The following is a 19,081-nucleotide window of genomic DNA, read 5'->3' as shown; positions in this document are numbered from 1 at the left end:
GTGGCAGCCTGGGCGCCCCGTCTCGCGCTGCCTGCCCTCACCCGGGGAAGCGGCGGGAGGTTCACCCCATCGCCCCCCGGGAGCTCTACAGCCATTTGCCTGCCGCTACCGACAGCCGGCAAGAGAGCCGGGCTGAGACCTCTGCCACCCCGCCAGCAGCCAGCAGCCCGGTACCGGCTTTCCCCGTGAGTCGGGAGCGGGCGGACCGAGGGGCGGCGGGGGTGAGGCGCCGTGAGGGGAGGCGGAGCGGCGTGAGGGGAGACGGGGCGGGCGTGAGGCGCTGTGAGGGGAGGCGGCGCGGGGCGGGGCCTGTGTGAGGCGAAGCGGTGCCGGGCAGGGCCGGCAGATGGCGGCCGTTGCCCGCGAAGGCGGGAAGCCGCCGGCGACGGTTGAGGCGCCGATGGGTCGCTCCGCGGCGCTGGCGGCGGGCGGGGAGGTGTGGGCCCGTCTGTCCGCCACCGCCACCCGGTTGACGGCTGCTGAGGGGACCGGGCGGGCGGTGTGACCGTGTTAAATTCGGGTACAGCCCGCAGCGGAGCTTCTTCGCTTCGCGCGGCTCAGCCAGCACTAGCGCTGAGGGAGAAGCCCCCCCCTCTCCCGCCTTGCCCTCTGCTGAGCTGCCAGAGGCTGTGGGGAGAGCAGAGGGCCTGCAGGAAGGAGGGCAGCAAAAGAAGAAAATAAATGTGTTTAACTCCAAAGAAGGGGTGCTGCGACTGCTTGCTGGGTCTGTGACAGGGTTGTTCAAAATAGATCTGCAGCCAATGTTCCTGTTTAACTTCAGCAGGCTTTGAACCAGGCCTCTGGAGGCTGTGATACCCAATTTGGGCGAAAAGCCAAGTAAAGTACTACACTAACATTGAAAAATTATAATTTCCTTAGGGGGAGAGGGTGAGTGGAAGTTTATGAGACTGCGACAAAGATGCAGTGCTAAGGGACATGGTGTAGGGGAGGACTTTGTAGAGTAGGGTAGATGGTTGGACTCGATGATCCCAAGGGTCTCTTCCAACCTAGACGATTCTATGATTCTATGATTTCCACTGTAAACTGTTCTTTGAGTATCATGCTGAGAAAAAAACCAGACAAACCCTTAGAAAAACTGCCAGCCCCAGAGCATCAGGTATACCTGCACGCCATTGCTTCCCCCCGCTTGTGTGAGCACAGATCCTTGTAAGCGGTCCTAAAGCCACTCAACAGGAACACTGGTGGCAGCAGGTCCGCAAAGGGCATAGATTTTGTTCTTCTCTTTTCACATTATATCTGAAAATGAGTTATTTTTATCCGTGAGTAAATTAGATTACCTGGCTTTTAATAGAAATACTATTGAATCAGCGCAGCTGAACACCACTGATTCATGAAAATGAGATTATTGTGTTGCTGAAGCAATACAAAAGGAACCAGAGCTGGAGCTGTTGTTAAAGTCCATGCATGGCTTGGTGGTTGTGCCTCATTCACATTGTATGCAGTTTACTGGTATTTCACAGAATAGTTTATGAAATACTAATCTCGATTTTACACCTGTTTTCATTTTGTATTGTCCTTTGCACCTTGGAAAAAGGGATGTAGAAAGATGCTGTAAGCATCTGGAGTTAGTAGATGCCTTGCAAGGAAAGGCTGAGGGACCAGGGCTGACCAGGTCAGTCTGAGGAAGGGAGTGCTTTAAGGGCAAATAACTGCAGCCCCCTGGGCCTTACAGGGAGACTGTTTACAAGCTGGATCTAGGCTCTTTCCAGCAGTGCATGGCAGGAGGGCAAGAGAAACCTCGCCTAAATTGAAACAAATTCAGACTAGGTATGAGAAACTTGTTCCCCACAAGGACACCCAGGCACTGGAGCAGGGCTCAGAGAAGTTGTGCAGTCACCAGCCCAGAACGTGGAGCTCAATACCTACCTGGCTGGATCAAGCCCCGAGCAACCTGGTCTGATCTCTCACCTGGCCCTGCTGTGAGCAGGGAGGTCACACTAGAGACCTCCCAAGGTCCCTTCCAACCTGAACCATCCCATGGTTCTGTGAACCTGTGAGCTTTGCTTATATATCTGTCTCCTTTGAGTGATATGATTGGTTTTCTGAATACAGTGGGTTAAGTGCATTCATGCACAAAAACATACACCAACGTGATGTGGAAGAAATACATTATTTTTTAAGCTAGGGTCTTTCCAAGTCTAAAAGACTATTACACAAAGATCAGAGTATAGTCCCTAAATTTACATTGTATAAAAGTACATTGCTGAGATAAATTTTCTGTTTGCTTAACAACCTGCCAAGTTTGGATGAGAAGAGAAAATGTTGATTGATATGAACACTCAGATGATAATGATAGAAAGCACTCTCACAAGGTTTTATTGCTATTGCACGGAAGACCAGGCTCTGGTTTGAGCAGCTTCCTTTGAACTCCACTAGGTGACTACAGAGACCTCTCACCTTTTGATACTAGTGATATGGTAAATTCTGTATCCTTAAATGAAAATCAATTATCTTTCAAAAATGCTAGTTCAAAGAGCAAACATAAACCTGAACCAATTTTTAATTGGTTATTTTTTTAGGTTCACTGCCTAGCTTCCTATGCTCTGAAATGTATGAATCTCAGCTGAAATAGAAGTTCAGTACTTACTAGGGACTGACCATAATCAAATCAAATTGCGAAATCTGTTTTACATGTTGACTGGAAAGGAAAACCTGGACAGCCTCTGAAAAGTCCTTTTGATATGCAATATAATGTAGTATATGATGGTAAAATACTTTACGGGGTATGTTTTTAGCCCTGAGAAATAGCTGACTTGTTGACACTGAAGTATCAGGTGGGGTGAGTCATACCATTTGTTTAATGGGTTTTTTTCAGGACTCAGGGTCCTGACATTTTGTCCTGTCTATCACAAAACATGAATTCTACACTCATCATTCATTTCCTTTTTTTGTATGTACAGTGCTGAAGCCTTGGACTGTGAACAGCCTGTTTGTCTCATCCAAGCTTTTATTTACTGTTGTGACCAATTGTGTGTCTTACCTTGTGCTGCAAAAATTAATTCACATTTTCCACTTACCTTGCACTTTACTAATCTGTTTTAGCATTTAAAAAGTTGTCTTCTGTGAACCAGATCATCTCTTTTAGACCCTACCTCCCTCTCTGTGATCAGAGCCCTTCAAAGTAATCGAATTTTCCCAAAGATAGAATTTAGACTTATGAGAAGATATCCATTAATCTGCTTTGAGAGTCATCCAGTAAAACACATTGGAAAACTCAGACAAACTGCTCTTTGAAAAGGTCTTAATTCTGCACTTTTACCTCTGGAATATCTATTTGTTTTCTATCATCTAATTGACCCAGAGTACAGAATTCATTAAGGTAATTCTGGTCGGTCCAGTTTACTGTCACTGCTTCTCAGATGACCTCCAGTGGTACTAGTTTTCACTGGTTAGTTAGTCCTTTTCTAATCTACAGAAAAGGAGATTGCAGTATGTCAGTGGTGGCTTCTCTACTTTGAGAAATACTAATCAAAAATAAGTATATATTGTAAGTAACCAATAATAATGTCACTTTATAAGTGACAAAATGAAAATGTTAAAAAAGAGGATCCATCCTAATTCCAAGGGTGAATATTGTTCTTTAATCTCTTTATAGTATTGTTTTGGGCAGTTTCTGTTTTCTTATTTAGCTTCATTAAATGGTTAAATGCCTTGCCAGTTGTTTTGTACCTGGTTTGCCCTTACTCATGCAGAGCGATATCTTTATGCTGGCACTGATTGATTTCTCAGGGGGCTCCTGAGCAAAAAGTGTCTGAGCCAATGTCTATGAAATTCAAGGTGATTTTTTTTCACAGAATTTTCCTCATTACTTACCAGGAGTGTAATACAGAATAGACACTTTGAGATTTGGCAGAAAAATTGTTTTTTGAAACACTTGCATTCTCTAACTGGCAACAGAGATAATGCCTTTGGAAAATATATAGGGATACCTTGCTTCTCTCCTTTTCCTTGCCGTTTCTATTCTACGAATTAGTGTCAGTTCCTAAAATGTTAATTATATTCAGGGTTGTGAGAATACGTATTTTTCTGTGCAGACCTGAGCAGATGTTTCTGGTGTACCTTAAATTAAATGCTGCAAGGAGTGTTTGCAGTGGCTGGGAGGCAAATCCCAACACTGTGTCGGGTTTGTTACAGTAATCCTAATCTATGCAGTGGGGTGAAGAGATGTTAGCAGGGATGGAAAACAGCCTGTTCCTAATCCTTGCTGTTCCCATGGCAGATGAAACAAAGAGCAAGAGCAAAAAGAAGCATGAGCATCACTGCAGTGGTTAGTGTAATGAGATGAACAGAGACCTTTATTATATTTATTTAAAGATTTCAAAAGTCATCTGTATAGTAATGCCTTATCTGAATCTGATCACAGAAAAACTAAATACCCAGGCTCTGAGAAGGCTAAGGCAAGAAGATGCTGGGGCTTTTTGTCTTTTTAAGTATTTTGCAAATGTCTCAAAAGTAACCTGGGTGGAGATTTGATATTTTTTTGTTCCCAGTGTTATGTTTCCTGTGCTACTGACAACAGTCTGTCACGACTCTGCCTAGCCATCATTGCTGATAGGCTGTCTCAGAAAACTGAAACTTTGGCTTTTGTTATTTCCTGAATTTTTGTCTAGTTTTCCAAAATCATTATTTCATCACCTACGGTTCAGAATTGCATAGACATGTGTTTACCATTTCTTCTCTCCCTGAAAGACAAAGCATCCTACAGGGTCTCTCTGGGAGGTAGTGTAAGGTGGATAAACCATCTTCCACAGTAGCTTCTTCCCACCCAGGTACTGGAACCGCTTGAAAAGTGACCACCACATTAAATCAAACATATCTTTTAATTCACTCTCTGCATGGGACATCGGCAGTGGAAAAGATTTCCTCAATGCATGGGGTTTAATAGCACTGATATAAACAGTCTATGAATGGACCCTGTGCACTCTTGCCCCATCCAGGTCCTGCTGTAGAGTGTGCAGTAGTACCTGACCTGCACAACCTGCTACAGTGTTTTGGTGCTTCAAGCCAGCAGTCTCAGTCATCTGTTAACTCTTATACTTCTGTGCTCAGCAGAAGACAGCACTAATCTCTAAATACTTGCATTAAAATTCTCTTCGGATGGCTACATTTTCTTGGTACCATGCCATATGCATCGTTATGGAACTGCATAATTATGTCCTTTGCCCCATTTATTCTGTGGATGAAATAGCAATAAAGCAGTGAATTCCAGCACTTGGGTGAATGATTTGCTTTGCCCTTTAGGACTGCAATGGGAGTAACACTGCATTCAGCATGTGCAGCAAAATTAGATTGTGGGCTTACAGCCAAGAGTCGTAAGTACATTCAAGATGCTGCTGGCAAAGAGGGGCTCACTGCAAAGGTCTTCTGCATGGCTGGAACACAACGTTGTGAGGGCAAAGCAAGCACTGCTTGTCAAACATCCTCTGACACTTTGCCACCAAGGCAACCTAAGTACCAGTGTAAGAGGTTCTTCCTTCCAGGTCATAGTGAATATACCTAGTGAGGCAGAAACCTAAGCCATGCATGACTTTATTTATTGTAAATTCACCATGATGCAAAATCCTAAGAAATTGATTCAAGAATTGTTCTTCTTGCTCCATTAAAAAGTGACATGATCAAAAGAGACTGAACCTTGCATTAACTAGGCAGTAAAATCAGGTTTCTATGTTTCTTGTGTATGTGAGCCATCTGCTGAGCTTAACCATTCATTTTAATTTGTCAGTACACTAGAAATTCTACCAAGCTGATACAGGCAAAAGCAATTTCTGGGGAAAAATGCAGACGTCTGGTCATGAGAATGAAATATTTCAGCACTCCTACCACATGTGACAGATAAGCAAATCTGTCCCTGGCGCTGACTTTATTAAACCCCTCTGTGCTTAGTAATAAAATACTGTCACGTCACCACTACCCCGGGTAATAGCAGGGGAAGTCTATGAAGACCCTCAGTGGATTCATGATAATTGGAAAATGTGTAATATATACATACTAAGAGAAAAGAATAATGGCGAACCATCCGAAAATGTGGAGATAGTGTGGTTAATTTACAGCCTGAATGAATGTCTCATGCATTCAGGAGCTGCCTGGAATAGTAATTAATAAAACTGGGCTCAGAATGAAAAGGTGGGTGTGCTAGTCTCAGGACTCTGCCTCAGACTTGCTCCATAGCACCAGTTATTTAAGCTGCTTTATACAGTGAAATACTGCAATTCTCTTTCTTCATGGGCTAAAAAAGATGTATCTCACATGAGGTCAATTGAAAAAAATGTATCATCAATTTTCTTCTTTGACACCAAATTGGTGCTCACATTTAATGTCACTGAACTTTGGAAAAACTCTCTTGCTGCTGCTGAAAGAGAGCTCTAGTTTTCCAGCATATCTTTACTCATTGATACGGTTAGCATTGGTGGTTGTCAGAAATATTCTTCAGGTGCAGACTGTGAAAACCTATGAAGTATTTCCAAATCATGCTCTTCTGACATTTTACAGCAATTTTGCAAAAATTGAATGAACCAGATCTTTTTTCTAATCTAGTTCTAGTATGCCTGTGATATGTGTACATAATATTGTCCTCAGATAATCTAGGGTAGAGATAGTGAGGGAATTATCTTTGTAATTAAGCCAGTAAGGCACACGACTTCCTTCAGAAAGGGGTATTTGGGTAATTAAGCTCGTACAATGGGCACATATTGCACATTTTGGGTAATCTGACAGCCCTGGAGACTCCCCAACAAAGTATATGTACTGATATTTTTAAAATTATAAATATATTAAAAACAAAATGCTTATTCTTGTTTCGTTTTCCTTCCTCTTGTCTCTCCCTGACCTCTCTATTGTTCCTTCTCTATGGAGCCTCTTAACATCAGCATCTCTGCACATCTGTTAGCACAATGGGTTGCCATAAAGAGTCTCAGGCAGTTTCTACAAGGTCAGTCAAAAACTCAGGTTGGAATACAGATTATAACCAAAGAGCTGCTTTAATTCAAAGTAAAATCAAAGGGCAAATTGTGCTTCCGAGTTTCCTTAGAGGTAGTACACTTTACAGCTATGAAATCTGCTATTGAGGCGTTCATGCTGTGCTCAGGCATTAAATGAGTAAACTTTGAAGAAAGCTGTATGTCTTTAGTGGAAGTCTTACAGCACCTCTTGCACTTTATCTGCAATAAAGATGCATTTATTTTTTTAAAAAAAGAAAATATATGCTAGAAATGGATTTAGGGTGTAGTCAATAACATCTGCACATAATAAAAAAAAATGCTTTTGTCTTATGCATACTTTCTCAGGAGCAGCTTTCCAGGTGTTTCACAGCAGTGATCGGTAACACTGAGCACACTAGACTTGGCATTTTTTCAATACTTTACTGAAAAAAAGAAAGAGTCACAAGCAACTTTATTATTCTTCCAGGTCTAATTCTTAAGGAAAGGGAGAGAGAATAATGAAGTGACTTAGTTCAGTCACAGTCCAGGTCAGTGACAAAACTGGAAGAAAAGCTAAAATCACCTTAGCTGATTGTAGAAACACCTATATGTGGTAGGAAAACCAGGCTTGTAATACAAGAATCTTCATACAGAAAGGATGGAGCCACACCTAGAACTGTACACTCTTGCTAGAGAGTAGCCCAGCAGTTTGAGAAACAGAGTGGGGATTGGGCATTCCAGTTTATGCTGAGTTTTCATGCCACTACGCATTCCTGTAACATCGATACGCAATCCTACCTTTATCTCTAACTTGCTCAATGGACTGGAAAAAAACCCAAAAAGCCCTATGCATGTTGCAGAGCAGGTTGCTCCTCAACCACGCATGAAATTTGCTTATTTTGCCTCTCTGAAGTTGCAACCACATCGCATTGTGCTAAATAAAATATGAGATCTTGTTGACCAGAGACTAATTTTTTGCTTTCTGTATTTATATCTTATGTAGAAGGTAGAAACAATACCTGAAAATTCACAGAGATTTTCTGAAGATTAATTTCACTGGAATACTATTCTTGACAAAAGCTAAAGCTCTAAGGTTAGCATGTAGTAAGACCTATTTAATGGAGATGCAGTTATCGGCTTTCATGTAGAAAGAGAATTCATTTAATTCAGGTTTACTCGGACACCCTGCCAAAGACCGCAGTAAGGTGTTGTAAGGGATGACATTCACGACTGAAGGAGTGTGCTAGGAAAGCTGTCTGGGAAACGCAGCTCCTTACTGTGTTACTGCTTCCAGGCTGAAGTAAAGGACTCCTTTCCTTTGGGTCTTTCTGCATCATTTCACTTATGCATGGTCCGAAACGTGCTCAGGTCAAGGGGAATCTTTTCTTTGAGTTGAAGGAACATTAGCTCACAGCCACATGTTGAAGATAACTGTAGGAGTATTTCTAATCGTTCATCTATTCTCTTTTGTGTGAATCTAAGAGGAAGAGTTTTTCCTTCTTTTGGATCCTAACATTTGGGCAAGAAGAAATCTATATTCTGAAAACCCGGTCTCCATAAATACTATGGAAAACAACCAATTCTTTGTGTCTTCCATTTTCTACCAAGCAGCAATGAAGTGAATATTTAGCAAGTACGTGAACCTTGCAACATCTCCAAAGTCAGTATAACATCCCCATTGAGAATTGAAGACATTGGGGAACAAAGGAAATAACTGGGTGTTCCACAGATATAAAACTAGGCAGTACGATCTGATACACTCTGTTATGCATAGCTATTATGTATTAAGTTATACAGTTCTGAATGCACATTCACCTGCACTTTCCATAAGGTTTTATCACAGAATAAGGTGTTTCAAATTGTCAGACATTGATGCATTTTGTACACTTAATTGCTTATATTTTCTATTTAGTGGAGAAGCTTACAAACACAATAATCCTTAATAGGATTATTAATGGGATAGGAATAAATGTGCATTTGCAAATTCTTTTACCCACAAGAAAAGAAAGAAAAGAAACAGCAAAACTCTACTGTGCATAAAGGGAGGCATCTGTTGTAGTCCTTTCCTACCCATATGTGATAATGACTTTCCTGTTGGTTTTGAGATAACTACCCCAAGGAATAAAATATTGCAGCATTTCTCTGTTACAAATTTATGGGTTTGACTGCAGGTTTGGTCCCCTGCTTGTTTTAGATGGTCTTTAAGAAGCAAACATTTTACTGAAATGACTAGAAATTTTGGGAATTATTTTGCTGGGAACAGGAAAATAACTATTCCTAAGCAGTACCTAGGAGACAAGGAAAAAAAAAAGTAAATTTCCTTACTTTCCCCTGGTAGTTTCAAAGCTGGATGCTTTGGAGTTGTCGTCCTGCTGGATACTGGTGATAGCAGTGCTGTGGGATGATGGTTTGAGAGATCTGTTCCTTGTAGCTGTATTCTGGCTTGTAGTGACTTCTTGCTGGAGAGGCATCTCTCTAGCATCGTTCTGTAGAGATGCCCCTTTGCTGCTGGATAAGCTTCTCTTCTTATCTTCGTCAGGATCACCATCACTGTGTCCACTTGACTGGCTTGTAGGGGTAGAGGTTGTAGGATTGGAGGCTTTCTTCACTGCTTTCATTCCCAGAGGCTTGTTTGAAGATGCAAAAGGAGGTCCCTGTGAGGCACTCCCTTCGGCAGCTTGGCTCTCAGAATGGGGTGACCCCACAATTGTGGTCGGAGATGGAGTCAAGTCTGAGTGACTTGTCTGGGTTTCACCATCCTGGCCTGTGATCCAGAAGTTTCCTGGAGTATTAAATCCAATGCTGGCACTCTGTAAATTAAATAGGACCAGCAAGAAGATTATCTCCTTCATTCTGCTGTTTTGTAAATGCTACAGGTTATCTCACATTTATTTCCCAAACAAGAAATCCTGTAGCTTCTCCCTCCTCCTGAGCTGCTGCTCGTACAGTGAGCCTACCCAGAGGATGCCCTGACAAGCTTTATTTTTGTAGAAAGGAAACAGGTTTTGGTTTCAAAACTGACTGAGGAAGCCTGGTTTCCTGTTTCTGTGGATTCCTCTGCAACCTGTGACCCCTTGGAGAGCGGGAGCCTGGCAGCCTTTGTGGGGGAAAAAAGAAGTTTCTGCAGAAGGCACAGGACAAAGATTAATGGCACAATAAAAATGTGGAAAAATATGTTCTGTGAAGTCATCCTGAGTGATAAAAACTGAAATTATTAGGTAATTTTCCTTTCACATGTACGTGTATGGAGACTTGACACGTGCCCTTTGGATGGTTCGTACTTGTGACCTTGTTATTGAAAAATAGTTGGTAAAACTGGTGTGCTGCATGAAGCTGAAAGTTTTCTGTGTCTCCTCTTTTTGTTTGAATGTTTAAGCTCACTGCTGCCAAAAGTGGGGAAGTGATAAGGAAGAGGTTCACACTATATTCATCATTGTACCACAAGCCTTCAAATGCAATAATTTACCTATAGGTCATTGACCATTTATGCTGCATCGTGTTTCTGGAGTTCAATCAACGATGTGTATGAACTATCTCTATAGTATCATTTCCCAGAGATGCAATTCCAAATTCTCTGGGGTACGAGAAACACCTCTGTGGGCATGGCAGAGGTGGCATTTGATCTGTGGGAGACACGTGCCCTTCTGGGACAGGGTACTTAAGGGCATTTCAAATGGTGTTAAAAGTTTACATAAGGACAACTGAATCCCATCCTAGATCCCCATTGACTGTAACTGGAGTTTAGGCATGTAATTCACATGCAGATCCATATTTATGAACCACTAAATCCGTATCTCTAAAATGGAGAAATCTCCCACCCATAGACAAGACTGAAAGGAATATCCTGGATCACCGAGTCCATCCCTTCCCTTTTACTGCATACTTTTACAATTAATTAATTGCAATTAATATTATTCTAAAGTAGTATTATTCTAGAATAATATTACTTGCAGCTTAAACATAATATTGGGAGCTTTACAAGCAGAAAAGATCTGGGGAAATGACTATTCCATACAAAGAGTAAAGATAACTTTTTACACCAGAAGGATAGACAAATACTGGAGTACGTTACTCCGAGAGATAGTGGGATCTCGATGACTGGAGATATTCAAAACTCAGCTAGACAAGCCACTGAGAAACATGTTCTAAGCTCTGCTTTGAGCTGGATTTGGGACCCGATGACCTTTGGATGTCCTTTCCAATCTACATTACTCTATGAAATTATGCTTGTTAGCTGCCAGGTTGAATACTGCGGTCAGGGAAGAGGAGAAGGATTTTTTTCCTCCTCCAGTGCCATTCTCCAGGTCTCTGAGATTAGGAGGAGTTAGTTTCTTGTTGAAGGAAAAGAAAAGGAAAAGGTAATTGCTGATGAAATTGCATAGAGAAACATAACACAAAATTTTAAAGTAGGGAGAAAGCAGTAACAGAATAGACCTGTCAGGAACTAAAGAGATCTGAGAGGGCATTGTCAACCTGTTCAAAAAGCCTCTAGCCACTGACACAAGTGCTGCACTAAGGACTGTGGACAATGTATGTATAAAAGCAACCTTACACACCTGGGAGCAGAACTGCAAATCCTGGGCATGCCTTGTATTATTTGAAAATTGCCTCTTCTCAAAAATAGAAGCAAAATCCCTATTCTGAGGGAGTTTAATGATTAAGAGTGACACCAAGAAAAAACTGATAAATGACTTGCAATTCTTTTCAGACGATATTTAAAAAACAAAACTAAACACAACACAACAAAACCAACCTGAACATGGAGGATAAACCATTAGCTCTTATTGCAGTCAAGTAAATCTCTGTGATGGCTGTTCCTGTTGAAAGATTTGGATAACAATGCCTTGCTTTCAGTTTCCAGGCGATAGTCTAGCCTTTTAGCTGTGCTGAAGGGTTGGGTTTTCAATTTGCTATGATTTTATTTTTTTGTTTTATTGTCTTGGTAAAGTGTAGGCTTCTCCTATACAATGAAATGGATGCCATTTTGTGATACAACATCTTAGCAAAGAAACGCAATGGGGCTCTTTTTTGGAGACTTTATTTCCCCACTCTTTTTCTTATTCATAGTGAAAATCTATAAATGCTATTTGAATGTAGGACACAGGAGAGAGTCTGATGAGCAATCATCTCCTTTAAAGGCTAACATAAGCTATTTCATGTGAGTGTTTCTCTTTCTGAGCTCTATATTTGAGATTTTACCATTACGTGATTTAGCATTTGTTATCCTTTATTTTTAGAAATCCCAAGATAAAATGAGAGATAAATTAGTCTTGACCGTATTTGCAAATTAAATGCAAGCTGGCTTTAAAAAAGAAAAATCACAGCAGCTGCATACTGTATTTATTTATACAGTCGGAGTGCCTAATAACAAACAAAGCTTGTATTCTGCTCCGAGTTACTCCACTGCAAGTGTTAATTCTGCCTCTAAAGTCAGGGAAGCAACTGCACATTTCCACCAGTGCAGAAAAGAGCAGCATAAAAGAGTCTGGCTTTTGGCGGTTGGCAGATTTCATTACCTCGGGGTTTATTTCCCTGACTGAATACTCCAAAATGAAAATTTATTGTTGATATGATTTTATTAGTACATGTCTGGGCTGTTGATTAAAAGAAAAAAATTGTTTGAAGCTCTTTTTATTTAGCAAAACAATCTTGGGACTGTAAGAAACTCAGGATATCCATTTTCAAATTGCTGCATGCTGGATCTGAATCCCAAGCTCATTATGGATAGTATTTCAGCGTTAGTTCACATCCAAATGCAGCCTGTCTCAGCACAAATTGAACCTAGGAAAGGATAAGCACTTGGATGCGTTTGGTGAAACTTAGGCAGAAATAGGTTCAAAATTATCCTGAAAACTCCCACTCAACTTGCTGCTTACTCCCTTATGCATAAATCCATAGGTGCCACATTTTTTTATTAGTTGTGTAGCAGTATTACTAAAATCTCTGCATGTCAGGCTGGCCTCATGGGTTCTTACTGTAAAATTTAAAAGTTGACCTTGCAGCAGAAGCTGGACCTCAAGTTCCCAGTGTATATTATGTGCCAGTCCCACAGTCTACACTCATGCATGCTGTTGCACACATACTCTTTCACCCAATGAGTCTGAACTTCTATATTGGCACATTCGGTAGGAGGGATGGAGAGTCTCTCATCTCCTGGGAGAGCACAGGACAGTGAAAGAAGCAGTTTCCTGAGAGGTGGAAACAGGGTCTGAAGATTCAGCTGTACTCCTGGGGGTCATTTAAATCACCAGCCTATATTACGTAAAAGAGCAGTACCCTTCTGCTCACAAAAGAGTTACCCTTATTTGGTATTATGGAAGAAAGAACAGTATTATTTTCAGGGTCCCAGCTGTGGCTCTCCAGATAAGGCAAGTACTTTACTGAAGCCTGAGTAAGCTGACCAAAGGCTGGGATTTTAGAAACACTTTTATATTTAACATCTGCTAATGGCACACACTCAACACGGTGACTTCAGACAAATCCCTGCTCATCTCATTGAATCACTTGAACCATCTTCAGGGACTTTCAGCTCTCCCCAAGCACTGCAAAGGGAGCATCAGCTTCACTCTCTTCTGCAGTTATCAGACTGTACAGCCACTTTGGCAGAGCTACTGTTGATTCTCCAGATTATTTAAGAAGTTCTATAAACTCACCTCTGCTACACTACCATGGTCTGTCTCACAGCTCTCTGTCATCCTCATTCCTTGGGGTTTACTAGTAGTGAATCTATCCCCAGTCTTAGCAAGAGTAGTCCAAATCCACGGGGGCTTGGCACCCCAGAACTATCTGGGCCAAGGACTGCACAGCCAGATCATCTTCTCTACCTGTGCTGGAAACTGCAACAACATCTGTAGAAAACTGCTGGGATGATGGGCTGTATGCCTGCCTGCTTAGCACCTACACACGTGCCACAAGTGCTATCTATGGGTAAAAAATATGAGTTTCTATGTGAGAAAGCTGGTATTGAATAGCACTTTATTCCACTGGTGTGCCTACTACTGGGAGAAATTGGTTTTCCCTTGTCCCAGACATAACACAGTTGTATTTTAGATAATTTTTCACATTGCTTGAAGTACCTCTTAGTACCAGTTGATCTGGTCCAGTGAAAAAGCCACTTCACTTTCTTCTCTCATATACAGACAGGATAGGGCAGCACTAAAGACACAAAAATAGGCACATCAGGATCAGGAAGAAGAAATCACTTCTGTAGTCATTCTGCCATGGTGCAGAATATTCTCATCCAGTTATATGAAGAGCTCTAGTACCCCACTATATCAGCAAATAAAGTTCTTGTCACAATGTTTCCCCTGTAAGCTCCAAGAGCATATTCAAGGCTTCTGAACAATTCTGAATCCCCATATTTTACTTTTTTTTTTTTTTTAAGTTAACAGCTTGTATCCAGTGTATATGGCTGGTTAGCATTAATTAAAAGGACAGAATATAAGAGATGCTATCATGCTTATTTTATATTTTACTGGTTGTAACTGGTTATTGCATTATAACTGGTTATTACATTTTACTGGTTTTACTAGGCTACATTTTACTGGTTATAACCATTGTGTACTTAGACAAGAATATTTCTCCATAAAAGTCAACCCAGGAAGTTAAATTTTACATCTAAAATAAGATTCAATGAATCAATAAAATTTCTTTACGTTTGTTTTGATTGCATAATACAGAGCCCTGTGTCCCTCTCAAAAAATAACTCCTTTGAATCTTACTTTGCTTAAAACAGTGGTAACAGAAAAAATCATTACTTTGTGTAGAAAGGACATAGCAGCAGAAGTATTTTCCAATTAAAGGTCAGTATGTGTAGTTTGCATGGTTACAGCATGAATTCTTAGTGATTTTGATGACTCAGCTGCAATGTGGCTCCAGCTAAGGCAGAATTATATTCCAGCATCAGCATCACTCTTGATCAAACTAAGCAAACAAAATACCCTACAGTATTTGAGGATGCTTTTGCTGAAGTATCATGTAATAGCTGTGATTTTACAGCGTATTCCAATATATTCTTTTCCTTTGCCTGTGGGCAAGTTTTTAGCCTTCAGAGATGTTTATGTATTGAAAATATCTTTTATGTGGGAAGTGTGGCAGCAGATGAAGGAGATTGCTCTCTGCTTTGCTCTAACTTCAGCCTATCCTTAGGGTAAAATTGACATCAGGTAGGTGGGAATTGGCAATGGTCTGGGTTACTTTAAAAAAAAAACAACCCTGTGAGTTCTTCCTAGCATTTCCTTTCTAGAAATCGTTTTTAATATGCAAATATACCGAAGAACACTAGGATTTTCCTAGAACAAAAGAAATAACAAGTTGGTACAGAGCTCTAACCTTGGCCATTTCCTTCCCTGTAGTGCCTTCCAAGTGTGATGATTTCAGTGAGTGATGTAGCCTCCTTTAGCAGTCTCTAGGGGATGGTGCTAAAAGACAGTTTATCTTAGGGAATTCTCACATTACTCTGGAGACCAGACCATTCCCAAATGCCAAAAGATCAGCAAAAGACATAGGAAAGCAACAGTTATTTTTTGTAGCCTTTAAATCCAACACTAAGTAAAGTTTGGCTAGCCCCAGGAGTCAAGGCTTTACTTTCAGGAAGGTGTAATTAGCTGGGGACTAAGTAATCATTTGTGGAGGGCAGGAATCTTCCTGGATGCACTTGTCATCTGTCTGGTAGTGTGCGATTCCCACACCTGTCTGCTACAGACAAAGCCTCGTTAGCAATACTCTGTGAAAAAAACTGATGCTGCTAGAGATGAGCACTGAGAAGCTCCCATGCTAGCTCATTCCCTAGTATATCGACCAATAATATTCTGTGGAAACTAGAAGGAAGCCCGGGCTGTGACAAAAGACCAGAGGAGTAAAAGTTTCCTCTACTGGTAAGGGTTTCCTCTACTATCTGTGCTGGGCTGCTTTCTCACAGCTGAGGGTAGCTCCATGAGGAGTGATCAACCTTCCCGACAGCGGTGCTGCAAGTGACTGGAAGAGCAGCATTTACCTGAACACTGGAAGCAGCCAAACCCCTTGGCTTTCTTATTAAGGGCAGGTCATCAAGTGCTGCTAATTCCCCCGGAGCGTGAATCCCATCTGTTTTGCAGGGTCTAGTGCTAACAGACTGCATTCAGCATGTGCATCCCTTTCCTCTGGCAAAAATGGTTGCCTGGTTTGTCTGTGTGTAAGGAGGAGAAGGCAGATCAGGATGCTTCCAGTAGCAAAAAGAAGGGAACAGTGAAGTGAGAGAGAGGCAACTGAAGGGGAACAGGGCATCCAAAGGAATGGAAATTTGGATTTGCAACGTCGAGCTTTCCTAGAGCTCGGAGGTGCTTTTAATTCCAAGCTTTTCCTGATATGGATGAAACAAAAAACTTCAAAAAGTAGAACACCAGAATAATGCTTTCACTGCTTTGTCTCCAAGGGGTTTCCAAAGAAGTCCCTCTCGAACTTCCTTATACTGTGTGCCTGTGCCAGGATGTAAAGAAGCAACAGATAAGTAAATAAAATGATTCTATGATTCTATGTGCATCAGGGCTACTGCTGGCCTCACAAAAACAGCTGGGAGTCCAGTGTAAGGTGAGAGCCCATTCTACCCTTGCTTTCTCCTTTCCATTTCCTGATATATAGTAAAGGATACCTAGGACATTTCAAAAGTAGCAGCCAGAAATGACCTGTTATTATGAAGTTAATAAAGCTGGCAAGTCTATCAAGGTGCATGAGGAGCAGCCTACAGTTTGCTATGTCTGCATGCTGGAAATATCAGACTGAAGTGATAGTTGATATTCCTCCCATCACTGTGTTTCTTATAACTGCTGTTTCCATGGCAAATATACAGACTTGGCTTTCTACAACCACATTCCTTTATCACTTTTCTTGTAGATATGTATTTCATAGAAAATAGATTTCTTCCCCCCTCCCTGTGCAGCTCAGTCTGGAATGAGAGTCACAGCTTGTTTAAGGGATGGTGAGAAGCCATTTGCCTTTTTTTTAAGCAGAAGGGACTTTGTGTGAGGTGAGCAAAGAACAAGTCTTAATGGATACGACCAAGATAAAAATTTGCTATGAGAAGTCTGCATGTGATTTCCTAAGACCACAGGAGTTCTGCTCATGATGTTTTGTTTTTCTGCATTTTGCTCATCTGAGGCATCTATGGGTCGATTTCATTTTCATTATTTTATAGACAGAATTGCTCTGTTTCCGTTTTCCAGCACTAAGGTCCCAGAGTTGCAACTGGTAATGCGCAGATAGCTGTGAAGTGCTTCCATTATGCATCAGGCTATGGCCTGGTGCCAAAATCTGCCTGGGGCATTTGAGAAGGCTTAATGAGATAGAAACCTAAAAAGGAAGGTGATAATACAGCTGTAAACATTTCAAGATACATACATTTATATCTGGGTTTATCTATAATTCTGTCTGCTAATTTTTTCTACTGTGCTTGAAATTTGTCCAGGTTTGGTTGGATACGTGACTGGAGCTTGTCACTGTTCATAGTGTGGGTGTATGAATTGCACAAGAATAAATGTGTCAGTCTCTCATTTTTGTAGTGAGCTTTGGTTTGACAATGATGTTCTAGTTCAGTAGGGAAAGAAATTTTATTTGCCTGGTGTTTCCCAATTGGCACCTCTGTGGCCTGAAGAATATTGGGTCAGGCAATGGTAGTGTCTTAATTTCATTCAGATGTGACTCAGAGGTAGGTTGAGTATCCCAGAACTGAACCAGTTAGCTGCACATTGCAGGGGGATCTGTAAAAGTAGCTTTCTCTGGAATGGAGCAGTCCTGTGGCAGAGAGATGTTTTGTCTAGCTGTACCTGTAACCGGGTTTTTATGTGAATGGGCTTGGTAGAAGAGCTGAGGATGCAGAATGCCTATGCAAGAGATTAATCTGATTTGCAGTGCCTGTCTGGAGCCAATGTCCGATGCTGATTTAAACCTACTCATGGAAGGAGTAGGATGCCTATGCAAGAGATTAATCTGATTTGCAATGCCTGTCTGGAGCCAACGTCCGATGCTGATTTAAACCTACTCAGTCTCTTTTATGGAATTTGCATCATCATGTTTTTCACCCTTTTCCTCTACTCATTAAGATACTTAAGGATCTATGTTCCTTAAGATTCAGCATCTGAAGGTAAGGCAAATTACCGCCAGATGTGTCCAGTGAGGTTTGATTTTTCCAGTCAGAAAATGGTGTGTAGCCATGGGGAAAGCCTAAAAACATGGATTTATCAGCAAAGATATTCCAAGCCCGCTGACATTTACTCTTCATTGTAGCCTTTGACACAAGAGTTCAGAAATATCCTTTTCACACAGATTTAAAACCTCACATTCTGCTACTGTGGGGATTGTTACTATATAGGGCCATGCTTTGTTTTCCTGGAAACCTTGATAATATGTGAAGCTTATCTATATTGAAGGCTTCTGATCTTGCAACAGAAGGATGTTGTTCCAAGCTCTAGGAGTGAGCCCTCTGCTATTTACAGAGAAGCTTCCCCCATCATATGGAAAATAGATTTGAGAGACTTTTCTCTGGCCCATGCAATTCTATTCCTAGAAAATTAGTTAGCAGTCTTGACATGCCCTGAGAGAAAAACAAAAGGAGGGCAACAGGAACCTCTGTGTGCAACCTCCATTTTGAGCAATTCTAGTTTTGTTGTAGTGACTAATTTTTCCCTTGAAGCCAAAAAGCGAAGGAGGGTTGACTAATGTGCCATGCTATGGTTGCTGCATCTGGGAGTTTAGAGTTGGACTGGAGCCTGAAGGAGCCTAATTTAGAAAATAATGAGCTTTAGAAGTGAGTATTAAATCTAAATATATGCATGTATGCTCATGTATAGTAGCCAGGACACAATAAGTGCCACGTGCGTGTTTGGATTTGAAAGGTCTCTCTTTTTTAGCTGTATCAGTAAGAAGAAAACTGGAGGTTAAGACCGGGTCAAAGTACGTAACAGCAAGCAACCAGCAACTGATGTCAAATGGAAGAGCTGGAAAACCTTGTATCAAGTATATAAGCATGATTCCTTATTTCTCACCCTGGATTCTTTATTTTGTTCACATTTCAGATTGAAACCCCAGGAGCATGCCAGTAAATCTACAGAATAGGTTTATTTCTTTAAAAAAAAATGAAGTCTTATTTCTTCAAAATGTTTGGGGGTTTG

The 19,081-nt window shown here is 41.2% G+C and overlaps 1 protein-coding gene across 1 annotated transcript in view; it reads right to left on the bottom strand.

Annotated features, from left to right (window-relative positions):
• MMRN1 (multimerin 1) overlaps window positions 1-9,874 on the bottom strand; it is a 48,326-nt gene extending 38,452 nt beyond the window's left edge. The window contains exon 1 of the mRNA XM_014945388.1: window positions 9,264-9,874. Coding sequence (XP_014800874.1) covers window positions 9,264-9,790 — 527 coding nt within the window. The 5' untranslated portion in view covers window positions 9,791-9,874. The remainder of the gene's footprint in view (window positions 1-9,263) is intronic.
• Between the last annotated feature and the right edge of the window lie 9,207 nt (window positions 9,875-19,081).

This window comes from Calidris pugnax, unplaced genomic scaffold, assembly GCF_001431845.1.
Source record: "Calidris pugnax isolate Ruff unplaced genomic scaffold, ASM143184v1 scaffold15, whole genome shotgun sequence".
In the NCBI taxonomy this organism is placed as follows: Eukaryota; Metazoa; Chordata; class Aves; order Charadriiformes; family Scolopacidae; genus Calidris; species Calidris pugnax.
Note: the sequence above shows the minus strand (reverse complement) of the source record. Positions and strands in the feature narration are given on the sequence as shown.